This window comes from Oncorhynchus clarkii, chromosome 5 (assembly GCF_045791955.1).
Source record: "Oncorhynchus clarkii lewisi isolate Uvic-CL-2024 chromosome 5, UVic_Ocla_1.0, whole genome shotgun sequence".
Classification (NCBI taxonomy): Eukaryota; Metazoa; Chordata; class Actinopteri; order Salmoniformes; family Salmonidae; genus Oncorhynchus; species Oncorhynchus clarkii.
In genome coordinates this window covers 16,739,160-16,755,852 of record NC_092151.1, presented here as the reverse complement: position 1 = coordinate 16,755,852, position 16,693 = coordinate 16,739,160, and the positions used below count along the sequence as shown (strand labels likewise).

The 16,693-nt window shown below is 43.1% G+C and overlaps 2 protein-coding genes across 5 annotated transcripts; one reads left to right on the top strand and one right to left on the bottom strand.

The window, feature by feature from the left end:
• Positions 1–189: 189 nt before the first annotated feature.
• On the bottom strand, positions 190–6,178 carry LOC139408460 (ATP synthase F1 subunit alpha). Of its 3 annotated transcripts, none has more exons than XM_071152382.1 (11): positions 6,030–6,178; positions 4,755–4,833; positions 4,337–4,506; positions 3,853–4,026; positions 2,994–3,160; positions 2,143–2,443; positions 1,719–1,943; positions 1,391–1,498; positions 908–1,052; positions 540–690; positions 190–408 (listed from the first exon to the last, which is right to left on the bottom strand). In XM_071152382.1, exons 1-11 carry the CDS (start codon positions 6,084–6,086, stop codon positions 330–332), a joined length of 1,656 nt encoding a protein of 551 aa, XP_071008483.1. In that variant the 5' UTR covers positions 6,087–6,178; the 3' UTR covers positions 190–329. The 3 variants fall into 3 exon arrangements, with proteins under 3 accessions (XP_071008483.1, XP_071008484.1, XP_071008485.1); XM_071152383.1 differs by lacking the exon at positions 6,030–6,178 and adding an exon at positions 5,686–5,751; XM_071152384.1 differs by lacking the exon at positions 6,030–6,178 and adding an exon at positions 4,977–5,666.
• Positions 6,179–6,470: 292 nt separating this feature from the next.
• Positions 6,471–8,593, top strand: LOC139408459 (HAUS augmin-like complex, subunit 1). 2 transcript variants are annotated; one of them, XM_071152380.1, is made up of 9 exons: positions 6,471–6,571; positions 6,712–6,886; positions 7,103–7,238; positions 7,369–7,503; positions 7,608–7,731; positions 7,986–8,051; positions 8,137–8,208; positions 8,303–8,350; positions 8,446–8,593. In XM_071152380.1, the coding sequence occupies exons 1-9, from the start codon at positions 6,551–6,553 to the stop codon at positions 8,521–8,523; spliced, it is 855 nt and encodes a 284-aa protein (XP_071008481.1). In that variant the 5' UTR covers positions 6,471–6,550; the 3' UTR covers positions 8,524–8,593. The 2 variants fall into 2 exon arrangements, with proteins under 2 accessions (XP_071008481.1, XP_071008482.1); XM_071152381.1 differs by having other exon boundaries at positions 6,482–6,571; positions 7,133–7,238; positions 8,446–8,581.
• The last annotated feature ends 8,100 nt before the right edge of the window (positions 8,594–16,693 follow it).

The window sequence follows — 16,693 nt, the reverse complement described above, 5'->3', positions numbered from 1 at the left end:
CCTCATCTTGTCTGGCTGACACCAGCTCTGTGTAGTCACGTGGGCCACATCAGCCAGGCTACTCTTCATCACCTTTCCAGGTTGAATGCACTGATTGTAAGTCACTTTGGACACGGTAAGTCTGCTAAATGGCCAAAATGTACTTTTGGAAGAGAGAGGACGAGAGCCAGTCGAAAAAAGATCCATGGGTCCTGGAGTAGAAAGACTTTATTCTCTGTTAGGAGACATCTGTACAGTAATATCAAATGGCACTTTATTTTAAGATTTGTTTTTAAAGTTTAACATCCGCACTATGCAAACATTGACAAAATAGTTGACCAAAAATAAGACTACTCAAAGCTTGCCAGGAAGGTCAAGACGATCTGCTTAAGCTGGGCATCTGCGGTTTCTGAGATTTTGCCATCAGCTCTGCAAGCAGAAACAAAAGGTGTTAAAATATGTTCACGCCATGGTATGATAATGTACAAAAGGAGTCCAATAACAATACTGAACATAAAGCGAAAGCTGGCAAAAACGTGGTGGTAGTTGATTTCATTTACCTAATTTGTGCTAGGAGGTCCTGGTGCTGGCTGAGAACATGTTGAAGAAAAGCCTTCTCAAACTTTGTGATCTTAGTTGGGTCCATTTTGTCCAAGTGTCCCCTCACACCAGCATAGATGACTGTAACCTGCTCCTCAATGGCCATGGGGCCTGCAGGTCAAAAAGAATCCAGTCAGTCACATAGGCAAGGGACTAAATGAAGCACAGCAGTAAACAGAGCAAACTTTACCAAGGATGACCAGCTGGAGCTCAGTTTCATCTACACAAGCCATTTATTTAACAGGGACCGTGCACACATTAATCAACATTTCAGTTGAGTAAAATCATACAAATGTGACTAGAACATCACATCCTATGAGATACTCACAGTACTGCCCCTGCTTGAGGAGCTCAGTAAGGCGAACACCACGGTTCAGAAGCTGCTGGGTGGCAGCGTCCAAGTCGGAACCAAACTGTGCGAAGGCAGCCACCTCACGGTACTGGGCCAGCTCCAGCTTCATGGTACCAGCCACCTTACCAGGGAGGAAACAGGATCAGTCATTTTTTTATTTAACTAGGCAAGTCAGTAAAGAACAAGTTCTTATTTACAATGACGGCCTACCCCGGCCAAACCTGGACGACACTGGGCCAATTGTGCGCCGCACTATGGGACTCCCAATCACAGCCGGATATGATACAGCCTGGATTCAAACCAGTGACTGTATTGACGCCTCTTGCACTGAGATGCAGTGCCTTAGACTGCTACGCCACTCGGAAGTCAAAAGTGGGACGCTTTCCCCTTCGTGTGAGTTTCTAAGGCAGGTGCCTAAAGCCAAATGACAAATACTGGGGAAAGAAATTAGTGGCCCACCTGCTTCATGGCTTTGGTCTGGGCGGCAGAGCCGACACGTGACACAGACAGACCTACGTTGATGGCTGGTCGAATACCTTTGTAGAACAACTCAGTCTCCAAGAATATCTGAGAGAGGAAAGAAGCATGAGTGGAGTCATGGGTTCAGTGTTTCAATAGAGTAAACACTGAAACAGTCAATCAATCCTAAAATGACAAAGTGCCATTACCAAAAATGGCAAATCAGGAATAAATGCGAGGATAGGTTTGAGGTAGCTCCATTTAAATCAGATCGTTAGAGTTATATTTTCAGCTCCTGATTAATTATGAAATCTATCTTTTAGCACACCTGTCCGTCTGTGATGGAGATGACATTGGTTGGAATGTAGGCGGAAACATCACCGGCCTGGGTCTCAATGACGGGCAGGGCGGTGAGGGAGCCGCCTCCGAAGTTTTCGTTCATCTTGGCTGCTCTCTCTAGCAAACGAGAATGGAGGTAGAACACATCCCCGGGGTAGGCCTCACGACCGGGGGGACGACGTAGCAGCAGGGACATCTGACGATAAGCCACAGCCTGTGACAGGTGGGAAGCAAGGTTTGCGTCACATGAAGGTTGAGCATAGAATAAAGTGCCACCCTATACCCCATCATGTTTTACTGCATTGTCAGAGCCACATAGGGCTGCTGGAAGTAGTGTATTAACTGAGGAATAGAGTTATTTAAGATCAACCTTAATCACATTTCGACCTCCGAGCCCCATCGCTTGAACTGACCTGCTTGGACAAATCGTCGTAGATGATGAGCGCGTGCTTGCCATTGTCTCTGAAGAACTCTCCCATGGAGCAGCCAGAGTAAGGGGCCAGGTACTGCAGGGGAGCGGCATCGGAGGCTGTGGCGGACACCACAATGGTGTACCTCATGGCGTCGGCGTCAGTCAGCCTCTTCACTAGCTGGGCCACGGTGGATCTCTTCTGACCAATGGCGACGTAGATGCAGTACAGCTTCTTCTTCTCATCAGTGCCATCGTTGAAGCGCTTCTGGTTGATAATGGTGTCGATGGCAATGGCGGTTTTGCTACGAAGGAAAGACACTGGAATGAAGATTGTATAATTTATAAAAACTCAAGTGAATGACAAAACATGCATGTGTAACAGCAGTGCATTCTGTTCTGCTCCAAGTGGGGAACGAACAAGCAACCTTCTGCACAACACACACAACTCAAAGCCAACCGTCTTAGCCAACACACCAAGTGACAAGTCTGTCACTCTGAGCGACACTTGCCTTTAGATCTTAGGGAAGGTGTGAGGTCACCGATGTACTCCAGCCAATTTGCTACAGGTGATTTCCGCATCCACTACACATGTAAGTCGACATATGACATGTCTACCATGAAAAACACAAGGAGCTGATTAACAGGTCTTTACTTGACCATTGTCCTCAATAACAACATGAACTGCTGGTTTAGGAATAAGACATAAGTGCATAAGACAGACATTCCTTAATTTTTCCCCTCCAATTTTTATCAATTGGCAACTAATACAACTCAAGTTCACATGGTCTAGGAATTGAATACCGAGCCTAGCCAGTCACTAAACTATTCACACCTGTAGGGCTATAGACTTACCCAGTCTGCCTGTCACCGATGATCAGCTCACGCTGACCTCGGCCAATGGGCACCAGGCTGTCCACGGCCTTGATGCCAGTCTGCATGGGCTCTCTCACAGAAATACGGGGGATAATGCCAGGGGCCTTAAGACCCACACGCCTACGGATGCTGGACCCAAGGGGACCCTACAAAGAAGCAGTAGCAAAGAAAATATTACTTTACACCCATCACTATCAGTTAACTAGGCCAGCGGTTTCCTTTCCAGGTACCACCAAATCACTGTCAAAAGTTTGAGGACCACCATTCGCGGAGTTGCAGATATCTTTTTTTTTACTTAAAATATCTTAGCGGTCAGATTTGGAATACATTTAATCAGCAACTAACAGATTAAAGGCCTATTATTACATATGGATTTTTGCTAAACATATGCATTGTGATAAGTAATATAAACATTTTAACATTATAGTCCCAATTTATTTATAAAAATAAATAAAACATTCGAACTGCAGTACCCCCGCGGGCCACCAGATGTCAGCAGACAATAGGTTGAAAAACACTGATCTAGGCCCAGAATATTCTCAAAAGTAGACGCAGTAATGCACAACATAAACTGCAGTATAGTGCTGACATCAACAAAGAGCAAGAAGCAAGAGGCTAATCTTCTCTGCAGTCATCACACAGCATAGCAGGAGTGAGAAGCATACGCATGCACATGTGCTGATCCTATGCGAGTGCATCATCATGCATTGCACTCATCTGCAATGCCTTTGGTTCACCCTGCTGGTCATGGCAACCTCATAACACTGAGGCTCAGTTTAACGCTGTAAATCCTATTGCTTATCATAACCTACGAGTAGACCTCAGGGCAAATCCTGACCTTGCCGTCGATGGCATTTCCCAGAGCGTCCACCACACGACCCAGCAGCTGTTCACCGACGGGCACGTCCACGATGGCTCCGGTTCTCTTGACAATATCGCCCTCCTTGATGAGCTTGTCATTACCGAACACCACAACACCGACATTGTCAGGCTCCAAGTTCAGAGACATGCCCTGGATGAGATTAGAGAACACTGTTACTCAAGAGTTCAGAGTTTTGGTAGAATAGACCAGCAGACAACAACACGTCGCTGGATAGCGTTATGCGAGAATAGTAGAAAGAAATAAACAGAATGGAAAACTCTCAGCTATCCACCTCAGGGATTTACTTTTCATTCAATAATCTACTAGGCATGTTGACAGAAATCACTGTTGAGCATGGCACTTGCTCAATGGTACAACTGCAGTATATATATCACCCCCCGCAAAGACTTGTTATGTCATCATCAGCTTGCAAGTCATCACACCCCACTGACGGCCTCACCTTAAGCCCAGAGGAGAACTCCACCATCTCCTCAGCCTGCACGTTCCTGAGACCATACACTCTGGCAATACCATCACCGATGGACAGCACGCGACCAGTCTCCTCCAGGTCAGCGCTAGTGTCAGCCCCCAGGATCTTCTCCTCCAGAATGGACGAGACCTCTGCTGTTCCTGCAGTACACATGCATGACATTTGAGAGTTAACCAAGTAATCAGACTTCGGGGAAACTGAGAAGATGCCATGAAGATAAAGATGCTACTTTTACCGAAAATACATTTTGAATGGCAACATGGGCTGCTCAAGACAATAACGGTTGTTCCTACCCCCAAGCTATAAAAAATGTCTTAGTACAATCCACTTTCTCAAGGGACTTTGCTACTACAAAGTTTGGCAACATGTATCAGTCAAGAACTCTGACCCGTCTTGGCCATCCATGGCTTTGTGGTGTGCAGGTGCCTGGCTCCTACACATGCAGCAGCATAAACATTTTTGGAAACCTGCAAGGACAGTGGTTGAGATCATGTTACAATTGAAATCCTTTAAATGCAAAATAGTGACCCTCAAATCTGCATCATATATTCATATTTTGAATAGAGTAATGATACAGTGTTACTAGTTTACCATACATGTTTAAAATTACCCTGCCATTAAACTGTGCCTCCTATTTCTCTTGCTTCTTCTCACTGTCAACTGTCAGTGGATGAGTTGCGATGTTGATAGGAATCATTAATTCGCAAACGATCAACCAAATGCACTGAGCATGTATAACAAACAATTAAGTTGTGCCACTTGGCTGACAAGATACATAACATTACAACATTAACTATAGTGTAACGCCTTTGGGTGAACTACTGTCATTTTGATCTGGTCATCGGAGGTAAAAAAATAAAAATAAATTGGGTGCTTTAAAGAAAAGTGGGGACTCCGGAAAAGGGTAAAAACATGACATCAGTGATCTTAAGGCCGGGGCTCTAGAAAGATTCCGACTTGGAATTCCGAGTTGGATGACTGTTCAAAAATATTTGTCACAATTAGAGCTCGTTTACTAACCCCACCTCGTCATAAGGAATGACGTGTGTAACCTTTATTTAATTTGGCAAGTCAGTTAAAAACAAATTATTATTTACAATTAACGTTGCGGCCAAACCCTGACGTCGCTGGGACAAATGTGCGCAGCCCTATGAGACATCCATACAGTCACTTGACTGGTTGATTGATCACACAGCTATATCAATGTGTCAAAACTACAAATACCACTACCGGTATAGACTTTTACAATTATATGTATCTAACGTTAGGTGGAGATAGCTTGTGTAAACAGTCCAAGATGGCCGTCTGCACGCACGGACTCGTAATTTCCCTATTTTCGAACACATGACGTGTTCACTTGCTAATCGGAACTAGGAAACTCGGAAATGTCCGATTTGTTAATTTGTCCATGCAATCCGGGATCCTTGGGACGTCCATACCCCATTGAAGTTACCATTTTAAAAAAGGGTAAGGTTTACGATTAGGGTTAAGGTAGGACCCCGGATAGCACTAACCCTTGCTGATTCGTTGAATGTGTATAACTACATCCGGTTATTACGTCTGACATTTCAGAGTTTTCCAGTTTCCGACTAGAACATGAACGCGGGAATAACTATTTCAAAAAGTATAAAAACACAACTCAGACAACACAAAAAAATCTTACAAATCCAGCCGGGGGAAGGGTGCGGACAAGGGCCGCGGCAACGCGAACTGACAGCATAGCTATTAATGTTTCTACACGGATTTGTCCAACTACACCTACTGGTTAAATCACGTAAAGAAGATGGAGGACAGGGTAAAAAATGATACTGTGAACCGGAAATATTTGCAAAATCATATGAAATAATTGTTTAATTAATGCTATCAACTGCATTTATTAGTAGATTAGATTATTGGATATGAATATTGTCATCATAAACTCGGATACAATCTTGTTTATGTCAATCTATTTGAACACTCATGGGCGGACCAAACACTACTTCCGTTTTAAATAAAGAGGGGTTTTTTTCTCATTGGCTGGTCTATTTCAAACATCCAATCAAATACATCTCAAACCGGAAGCTGTTGAATGAACGGTGCGCGGGAAACGTTTCGGTTCAGTCAGGATTCCCATTACTTTCAGAAAGCTACTCTCAGCCGAGAGTCAGTCTTTTACTGTATTGTTTGTCTGGGCTGCCCGTTGATATGTGTGAAAAGAACAAGAAGGTAGTGTTAATAGCAGAGATGTTGATTGTGCTCTTATTTTGATACATTTCTGTTTTTTTAAACCATCTCTCAGGGCTGTAAATCTATGCTAACAAGCTAGTGAGTTAGCTGTAAACTTGGTGTTTGTTTACACTTTTCAGGTGAGCAAGTGGCTCAGCACAGTCTTTGGAGATCAAACTATTCCAGAATATGAAGTTAACACACGGACTGTCGACATACTGTACCAGCTTGCAGAAGCAAGTGAAGTTCGATGCAATGAGACTTCCCTGCTTATTGAGGATCAGAAACAGAAAACTTCTGAGTATCAGGCTGATGGTAAAGTGAACATTGCATGTACTGTTAAATGAATCTTAAGTGGTAACCTGAATGATTGAGACACTTGGGGAATATTATGTGTCACTGTTTCAACTTCAAGCCCCACTCTGGCTGACATGTCAATACAGTAATGTTGTCTAGACACACAGCTGTGCACAGGGTCTTTCTTTTTTGCACTGTAATGTTGTTCCTTTGATTTAAAATCAATCTTTCTAGGTGTTCATCTCCAGAATGTTGTTTTACAAGGAGTGGGCTTATCCTCTGGAAGCTTGTCAAAACCTGCATCAGACTACCTGTCAGCATTGGTGGCAAACGCTAAGGTACTTGGTGTCCGAGACACCTCTCTGAGCAGGTAATGCACTGATGTACAATGCTGCCTATTGAAAGAAGTACACACAATGGCACTCACAGAAAGCCATACAAGATGGATTCTCATGATGAATTTGCAAGAATATAATCTTACATCCATGCTGTTTGTTTAGCTTTGTGCCAGCAGTGAATAACTTGACCAATGAGCTTCTGGAATCTGAAAAGACGGATAGGAGACTTGATAGGGAGCTTAATGCCCTCAGAACTAAACTTGGGTCCGTTCTTGTTCTACGGAAAACCTTCCAAGAGTAAGAGGATCACACAGTCATGAACCTGAAATGTTAAATTATTTTAAATGCTCACATCTGTAAAGCTCTAGAGTTAATTAATCTACGTAATCATCTGATTACAGGGACATCAAGAAAACAATGAAAGCTCAAGAGGTGGAGAGTGCCAAAGCAGAAGAAAGACTGCTGAATATGGACTTTGTCAAAGCAAAATCCAAAGACCTCTCATACCGAAACAAGAAGGCAGAGGTCAGTGCCTTTGACTTCTGTCATCTTATGTGCTGTTAATGTTTACTCTCTTTTTCTTCACAGGTCAAGATATCCTTTCTGGTTTGCTTCTGGTTTTGAGATGTTGGATTGGGGTAGCTTTTGATTTATTGAGCTGGGAAGTCAAAAGTCAACCTTGGAAACATTGTCAGGTGGTTAGGGCTTTTTGACTGGTAGAAATGCATTTATGTTAATCTTTTGTCATAAGCAATGCATTTTCATTCTCTCATCCTCAGGACCAGCTAACATCCAGACACATGGAGAATCGAATCTCCCACCAAGCTCTGATGGAGCTATGTGAGGTATCCTCATGTTATGATGGAAGTGTTGGCTGTTCTGCTTTGCTGTGAAATGTATTGCAATGAGTTTCTGATCTTCCCTTTGCAGCAAGTCTACATGTTGAAACAAGAAATTCTACCTTTGTCAAAGAAACTCGAACCCTACAGAGATTTGAGCCCAGTTAAGAAATGTTTTATTTTTTAACTGACATTTAATTTTAATTTTCCTTTTATTTTGGTGATATGCTCTGCTTAATGATATTGTTGTTCCCTAGAGTCCATCTCTTGCTCAAGTGAAAATTGAAGAGGCAAAGCGAGAATTGGTGAGTTTTGCCATTCTACAATACAACAGGAATATTGTGATGTTACTGTAAATTGTCAATTATATTTGAATTGAACCGTTTTCTCCTTGTTTAAGGCTGCAGTTGATGCTGAACTGGAGATGAAGGTGGACTTCATGAATTCCTCCTTGCCTAAAGGGCGGCCTTTAAAATGACACATGAATTTGGGGGATTGTAATTGTAGAAAGTATATGTAATGATAATAAATGTCAATGAAAATCGTAATGTTTTTCATCCAACTTGTCATGGGCTGCTTGGGCTATATATTTTTTCAAAATGTGTTAACTAAACGGGGAACTTATTTGTCTTACGAGATCTATAATGTGGTTGGAGGCTCCGTTTTGGAGGGTGTGATGCAATCACAGAGCTTCCGGGGGCATGCAGGGTCCAAATTGAGCTCCATATCACTGCGCATCCCAAATGTTGTAACAATGCGTAGAGCTCCATATATCTCTGCATTTACATGATTGTTTGACAGTAGGTGGGGGCAGGAGGTCCTGTATAAATGCAAACTCAATTCCTTGACAACAGCTCTACACCACTGCTCTGTGAAGTGCAAGTTGTATGAATGCCATGACGTCTGCAAAGGCCGTATCACCGTAAATGCTGCACGGCAGATGACGGATTGACCATACCGTGCCTTTTCCACTGTACAAAACATTAGGTGCACAGTGCCTTTTACATTGAGTTTGCTAAACATTAGGAGCACCCATTTTTGCCTTCAGAATAGCCTTCAATTAGTCAGGGCATGGCTCTACAAAGTGTCAAAAGCGTTCCACAGGGATGCTGACCCATGTTGACTCCATTGCTTCCCACAGTTGTTTCAAGTTGGCTGGATGACCTTTGGGCGGTGGACCATTCCTGATACACACAGGAAACTAATAAGTGTGAAAAACTCAGCAGTGTTGCAGTTCTTGACACTCTCAAACAGGTGCGCCTGGCACCTACTACCATACCCTGCTTTTTATTTAACCTTTAACTGCAAGTCATTTAGGAACACATTCTTATTTGCAATGCCCATTCACCCTCTGAATGGCATACACATTTCGCAAGGCTTAAACATTTTTATTTAACCTTTCATCTACACCGAATGACGTGGATTTAAGTTACCATCATAAGGGATCGCTTTCACCTGCATTTACCTGGTCAGTTTGTTATGGAAAGAGCAGGTATTCTTAATGTTTTGTACACTCAGTGTAGTTTTCTTAAATTAGTGATATGTTTAAACCAAAATACAGTGTGCATCATAGATGGTGTTAGCTATACACTAAAACGGAAATAGTGAATTCTTCCATTGAGGCCGTTATACCTAAAGTTGCAGATTGTTCGCCAAAAAAAACAAAATATTCATAGTGAGAAATGCCTCTTGGATGTGTGTAGATCTTTGTTTTGGTCGCACTGTGTGGGGCCTGTTGCACAAAACTAGGATAAGGGATTAAGCCAGGATATCTTGGTGATCCTGGCTCAATTGATCCGTAATCCGGTTGCACTAAAGATGGATAGGGGGCAGGAGGATATGTTATGGTATAAATTACCATGGAGATTTATTCTGTGGAGCTAGCCTGCTCCAGACCAGGCTAAATTCCAGGATCTATTTAATCTCATCCCTAATGTCAGTCAGCAGTCACCACAAATGGAAACCAATAGTTATTTCACTGCTCACTATACATTGTTATCACATATAACTAGACCCACTGTTATTTAAACGTTTGTGATCATTAATTTCAATGATTTTGGATAAAAAATGATTTTTAGATGATGTTGCTATCATTAGATAATTTACAGTTTCCCATAGACTATAAGGCTATATATAAAATGCTAGAATATTAGGGCCACAGAGGGGAAAAAAAACACAAGTCATAATATTGTAACCAGTTGTTTTAAAGGAGGACAGTTGTTAAAATGACAGATGTGGGGCATTTCGTGAAATTGTACTTCAGTATGGTTTCATAAACAAAGACATGCTGATGTGCCAGAATATTAAGTATCACATTGTCATAAGTATCAAAACTGTAAAAACAATATGTAGCTTTTCTGCAGAAAGAACCAGCCTCATAAATTTATGACTTTATCCTTTTTCTTCAGTGTGGCCCTAGTACTCTGTCATATAAACAAATACACATTCCATATGAATATAAAAACACAATGTGTAACATTATGTTCCTTTATTGAATAAGGACAAAACAAAGCAGGTAAACCATCAGCTCCTTTCAAAACTGAAGTCACAGTGACTCTACAAGATGGAAAGCACAGAATCTAAGCATATTATACAAAATGATACATATACAGACCTTTGAATGTGTATAACACACCCTGCATGTCTGCACACTAAAATAAATGCAGGACAAATCCATACACATCAACTGAACAGACAAATGAATGGATGCAGTAGCCTCCCTGCAGCCTTGTATTACACACAGTATACCGCACAAACATCATAAGAGGCCAAATTCGTCAAAAAACGAACCCAAAAAAAACCAAATTCCTCTGCCACCGCAGGACATATTTAACCAAAATTGAAAGCACACATACTAACTAAAATAATTCAACACATATTGGTCCCTCAGCAGCCGACCACTGTCGTCATCAGGGAAGATTGCCGGATTGTCCCAGTCCATGGCTGGTGGCACTCTGGGGGCCCTCTCCTTCCTCAGGCAGGCCACATTGTGAAGGACAGCACAAGCCACAGTAATATCACATGCCCTAACAGGGCTGACCCTTAATTTGTGAAGGCAGTGAAAGCGTGCCTTCAGGAGGCCAAAGGTCATTTCAACTCTGGCCCTGGTCCTGGCATGGGCATGGTTGTAGGCCTGCTGTGCTTCCTGGGGGTCTGTGAAAGGTGTCAGGAGAAAAGGCTGGCAGCCATACCCCCTGTCTCCCAGCAACACACCAGAGAATTCACCTGTCAACACAAAATCTCATCATTACTACCTCATAAACACAGTGATATTCTTGACACAGCCATGATGGTTATAAATAGGGGTTGTGTGGCTTACCTTGTGATAGGCACTGATAGATTTCAGAGGCCCGAAAGATTCTGGAGTCATGGACTGAGCCAGGCCATTTTGCCACAACATTGCTGATCACACAGTCAGCATTGCAGACCATCTGAAATCATAAGATGAGGAATATTACACCAATCAATGCACATCACTGGCAATGCAGAGTGTTCGTCAATGGACAATATCAAAAAGTTATGTTCACCTGAACATTAATGCTGTGAAAGGATTTCCTATTCACAAAATCGGCCTCATGGGCACCTGAGGGGGCTTTTATCCTTATGTGTGTGCAGTCCACTGCACCAATGACATTTGGGAAACCTGTCACACAAAGTAATGAGTATCCTACTATGTGTTAACAGTTGTCCTGTAATTTGTAGATCCTCTTACCTGCAATCCTATAGAACTCCTCTTTGATGTCACAGAGTCTTCTGTGGCCAGGGAAGGAGATGAAGACATCTGCTAATGCTTTGATAGCCAGACACACACTCCTTATTGTGCGGCAAATTGTGGCCTTGTTCAGCTGTTCTGCATCCCCCACTGAGTACAGGAAGGCTCCACTAGCAAAAAAGCGCAAGGCCACACAAACCATTTGCTCCACACTCAGTGCATGGCTCCGTGCAGTGCGGTGCTTAATCCTGGGACCCAGTAGTCTGCATAGATACCTGATGCCATCTGCAGAAAACCTGTATCTTTCATATAGATGGTCATCAGGGAAGGCCAGTGGGTCCAACCGGTCCCTGAAGACCCTTTCTCACCTGAAGGCTCTCCTCAGCACAAGTGCTTCTTCATCCACCACATCTCGCACGAATGGGCATGCCATTGTCAGAGCAGAAAGGAACACACAATTTTGGGCCTTCATATAGGCTAGTGGCCACACCTGGTGCTGGGGGGGGTGGGCAAAAGAGGGCGATGCCTTATAACGATGACTTGGTTGTACTGATTGCTGGGAAAATAAAAAAAACCTTAGAAAGATGCCACCGTCCTGTGTGCTCACAATAAGAGCTCATATGTCATGGCTCACTTGACTTTACGAGAATATACCTAATTTTTATTTTGAGCTGTGTCATCTTCTTGGAGCTGGGGGAGGAAAGAAAAATAATGATTAATACATTTGTGTTACAGTTAGCATACAGTGTACATTGAAGGCATATCTCACCTCCCTCTCAAGTTTTTTTATTTCAAGGTCCAGTTTCCTAATTGTCCTCTTTTTTATTTCGAACTCCAGTGCAAGATTTTCCATCTTTTTCTTCTTGTACTGAATGTCTATGTCTGCCAGTTCTATTTGGCACCGGAGGTGGTTGCCATACAACTTTCTGATAGCTTGTGAGCTCTGTGAACACAATACAATTAGCGCAGCTGGAATTTGGCAGGATGTGGTGTCCTTTTATTAATACGCACTATGTTGCCAGGCTGGTTTTCCCACTGTATAGCATCTGGGTCCTGTAAAAGAAATTAGATTTTTTGATTTTGATGAGGACTCCTCACCATTGTAGAGTAAATAGTACTTTCACAGTCTTAACATGATACCTCATGCCTTCTGGAATCCAGAGAGATGGTCTCCTCCTCATCATCGTCTCCATCATGTGCTGTTGCTGCTGCACTGGGGCCTTCACCCTATCACATTTAATCGGATTCATATTGAAGCTAGTAGACAAGACATGCCAGGCCTACAGTATGCCTTTGATGGAGTACTCACTGGATCAGCATCGTCTGGTGCTTGTGCTGGTGGCTCTAACAGGAACACAGTGCTGCCAGACACTGCAAGGCAATAGGTAAACCAAAGTCAGACAGTCCAAATTGATTCAATATGAATGTGGTTGTATCCCGTGTAGAGATGGAAGGACATACCTTGAATGAAGCGGGTGGCATCTTGGGAGGAACCTATGCTCGTCTCTTTCCCCCCAGGGATCCCCTCTAAGACGGGCCTGCCTTTATTTAGCTCCAAGGCCATGTCCTCTGCTGGGGTAAGGTCAGCCTTTGGTGACCCACCACCCGTGCCTTGTCTGTGGGTATTCTTTTTCACTGCTAAAACAGTACAGACAATGTGTGAGCAGGCACCTTCTGGGTACAATATATGCTTGTGCTTTGTTAAATATTAGTCAGGGACCATACCATTCTGCAGAATGTTCTTGTATTTGATTTTGACCTGCTGCCATGTCCGTTTTGGCCCGTTCATGTTTAATCTACACACACACACACACACACACACACACACACACTTAATGGAGTCACACTGCAAAAAATTACTTGGTATTTTTGTCTTGTTTTCAGTAAAAATATCAAAAATTTTATCATAGCTTTATACAGTGTGATGGAGTTACTTTACACAATTTCACTCATATCTGCAGTGCATTTCAATAAAAAAAATTAACCGTTTCATAATTACAGTACAACTGCATTTTTGGAGATGTGAATTAAATATTTGAATTGTAATTGTGATGTTTCAGCGGAGCGGTGAGTGTGTAATTGTGCACTACTTACGCATTCAGGCGGTCTGCAATACTTTGCCACGCTTTTTCTCTTTGCTTTATCACTGTGGCGGTGTTGCCTTTCTTCTTAATTATATCTTTTACCTCCTCGTATGCCTCCATGAGGATTTGTGCTTCCGACGGGGAAAAGTACGCGGCTCTAGTTGCCATGGTAAATCAGTTAATCTGTGATCTGTGGCGGGGTCTATTTGAGTGAGCCGTGAGCGCGCACCTATCCAGGATTGGTTTCACCTGGCTTAATGAATCCGTGTCTGCTCATCCTGGCTTGGTCTTTGTGCAACCAATTAAGCCTGGACGCACATGTTTTGGCTTCATTGAGCTCAGCTGAGTCATTTATCCCGGATGTCTTAATTCTACTTTTGTGCAACAGGCCCCTGGTAGCACATCACACAGTCCGACCAAAACAAAGACCTACCACAGGAGGTTGTTGGCACCTTAATTGGGGAGGATGGGGTTCGTCGTAATGGCTGGAGCAGAGTTGGTGGAATGGTATCAAATACACACACATGGTGTCCATGTGTTTAATGCAATGCCATTTGCTAACTTCTAGCCATTATGTGCTGTCCTCCCCTCAGCAGCTTGCTGTGAGATCGACACGCATGCAAAAGGCATATTCTCTGGTTTTTGGAGAACCATATGAAACTGAACACAGACATAAGATACTTTTTTGCCCCTCCATTCGGAAGAAAAGGTATATTTGCAAGAACAGCTTAGTTTAAAAATTACTTTAGACCCTTTCTTACTAGCCAAGGTATAACGGCTACTATGGTAGAATTCACATATCGCCGTTTTAATGTAAAGTCACGATTGTGTGCACCTACAACAAGTAGTACTGATTATGTTGTTTCACTATTTGGATCACTCCAATATTTCCGGTCACAACTTGCAGACTTGTTTACGTGTTGCTGTGCGTTTTGTTGCCAACCTTACTTTGCTACCTGACAACTTTACGGTTTTTACTTTTTAATTACCGTTTATATTTTTAGTTTTTCCCTCACTCAACCTTTTCATTCAACTTTTTCACTCCGAACGCGTTATCTGGACGTGGTTCGTCAGGACCTCCAACAGCCGAAGCCAAGTAGTAACATTAACATGATGCCTTCTAATTGCAGTCGCTGTACTCATAATATACAGGAGAACGATCGCCTTACGGCGAGGATAGCTGTGCTGCAAGCCCTGCTTCAGACGCAATCGTTAGGCGAGGGTAATTTCAGTGTAGGAAAGGATGAAACAGCGTCTGTGCCACCAGTAAGTACAGATGGTAACGTTAGTAGAAATCCCCTCGCACGGTCCCCGCAGCCGGACAACTTTCTCATGGTTTCTGGAGGGAAATGCTGTAGGAATGCTCATTCAGCCGACAGAAACTTTCAACCGGTTTTCCCCATTAAGCAGCGAGTCGGAGACGCCAAAGCTTCCCACCATTAGCTCTGACAAATTGAAAACCCTAATCACTGGCAACTCCATTACCCGCAGTATTAGACTTAACTAATCATCCAGCGTTCATACACTGTTTACATGGGGGCAGGGCTACCGATGTTAAAGCCAATCTGAAGATGGTGCTGGCTAAAGCTAAAACTGACGAGTGATATTGTTATCCACGTCGGCACCAACGATGTTAGGATGAAACAGTCAGAGATCACCAAGCGCAACATAGCTTCAGCGTGTAAATCAGCTAGAAAGATGTGTCGGCATCGAGTAATTGCCTCTGGCCCCCTCCCAGTTAGGGGGAGTGATGAGCTCTACAACAGTCTCAGAACTCAATCGCTGGTTAAACTGTTTTCTGCCCCTCCCAAAAGATAGAATTTGTCGATAATTGTCCCTCTTTCTGGGACTCACCCACAAACAGGACCAAGCCTGGCCTGCTGAGGAATGACGTACTCCATCCTAGCTGGAGGGGTGCTCTCATTTTATCTACCAACATAGACAGGGCTCTAACTCCTCTAGCTCCACAATGAAATAAGGTGCAGGCCAGGCAGCAGGCTGTTAGCTAGCCTGCCAGCTTAGTGGAGTCTGCCATTAGCACAGTCAGTGTAGTCAGTTTAGCTATCCCCATTGAGACCTAGGTTGGGCAAAACTAAACATGGCGGTGTTCGCCTTAGCAATCTCCCTAGGATAATGACCTCCTCCATTCCTGCCATTATTGAAAGAGATCGTGATACCTCACATCTCAAAATAGGGCTACGTAATGTTAGATCCCTTACTTCAAAAGCAGTTATAGTCAATGAACTAATCACTGATCATAATCACAATTGTATTACGTTTGCAATTGCAACAAATAATCTGCTCAGACCCCAACCAAGGAGCATCAAAAGCCGTGCTATAAATTCACAGACAACACAAAGATTCCTTGATGCCCTTCCAGACTCCCTCTGCCTACCCAAGGATGTCAGAGGACAAAAATCAGTTAACCACCTAACTGAGGAACTCAATTTAACCTTGCGCAATACCCTAGATGCAGTTGCACCCCTAAAAACTAAAAACATTTCTCATAAGAAACTAGCTCCCTGGTATACAGAAAATACCCGAGCTCTGAAGCAAGCTTCCAGAAAATTGGAACGGAAATGGCGCCACACCAAACTGGAAGTCTTCCGACTAGCTTAGAAAGACAGTACCGTGCAGAATCGAAGAGCCCTCGCTGCTGCTCGATCATCCTATTTTTCCAACTTAATTGAGGAAAATAAGAACAATCCGAAATGTATTTTTGATACTGTCGCAAAGCTAACTAAAAAGCAGCATTCCCCAAGTGAGGAGGGCTTTCAGCTCAGCAGTAATAAATTCATGAACTTCTTTGAGGAAAAGATCATGATTATTAGAAAGCAAATTACGGACTCTTT

Bases quoted from the DNA above. Each gene is read 5' to 3' on its own strand.
- LOC139408460 (XM_071152382.1), bottom strand. From the start codon at position 6,086: ATGCTGTCAGTTCGCGTTGCCGCGGCCCTTGTCCGCACCCTTCCCCCG. The intron at 1,053-1,390 runs GTGGGCCACTAA...CTCCCTGGTAAG, and splicing joins AGACCAAAGCCATGAAGCAG to GTGGCTGGTACCATGAAGCT. The intron at 691-907 runs GTGAGTATCTCA...TTTGACCTGCAG, and splicing joins CCTCAAGCAGGGGCAGTACT to GCCCCATGGCCATTGAGGAG.
- LOC139408459 (XM_071152380.1), top strand. From the start codon at position 6,551: ATGTGTGAAAAGAACAAGAAG. The intron at 8,052-8,136 runs GTATCCTCATGT...TTCCCTTTGCAG, and splicing joins CTCTGATGGAGCTATGTGAG to CAAGTCTACATGTTGAAACA. The intron at 8,351-8,445 runs GTGAGTTTTGCC...TCCTTGTTTAAG, and splicing joins AAGAGGCAAAGCGAGAATTG to GCTGCAGTTGATGCTGAACT.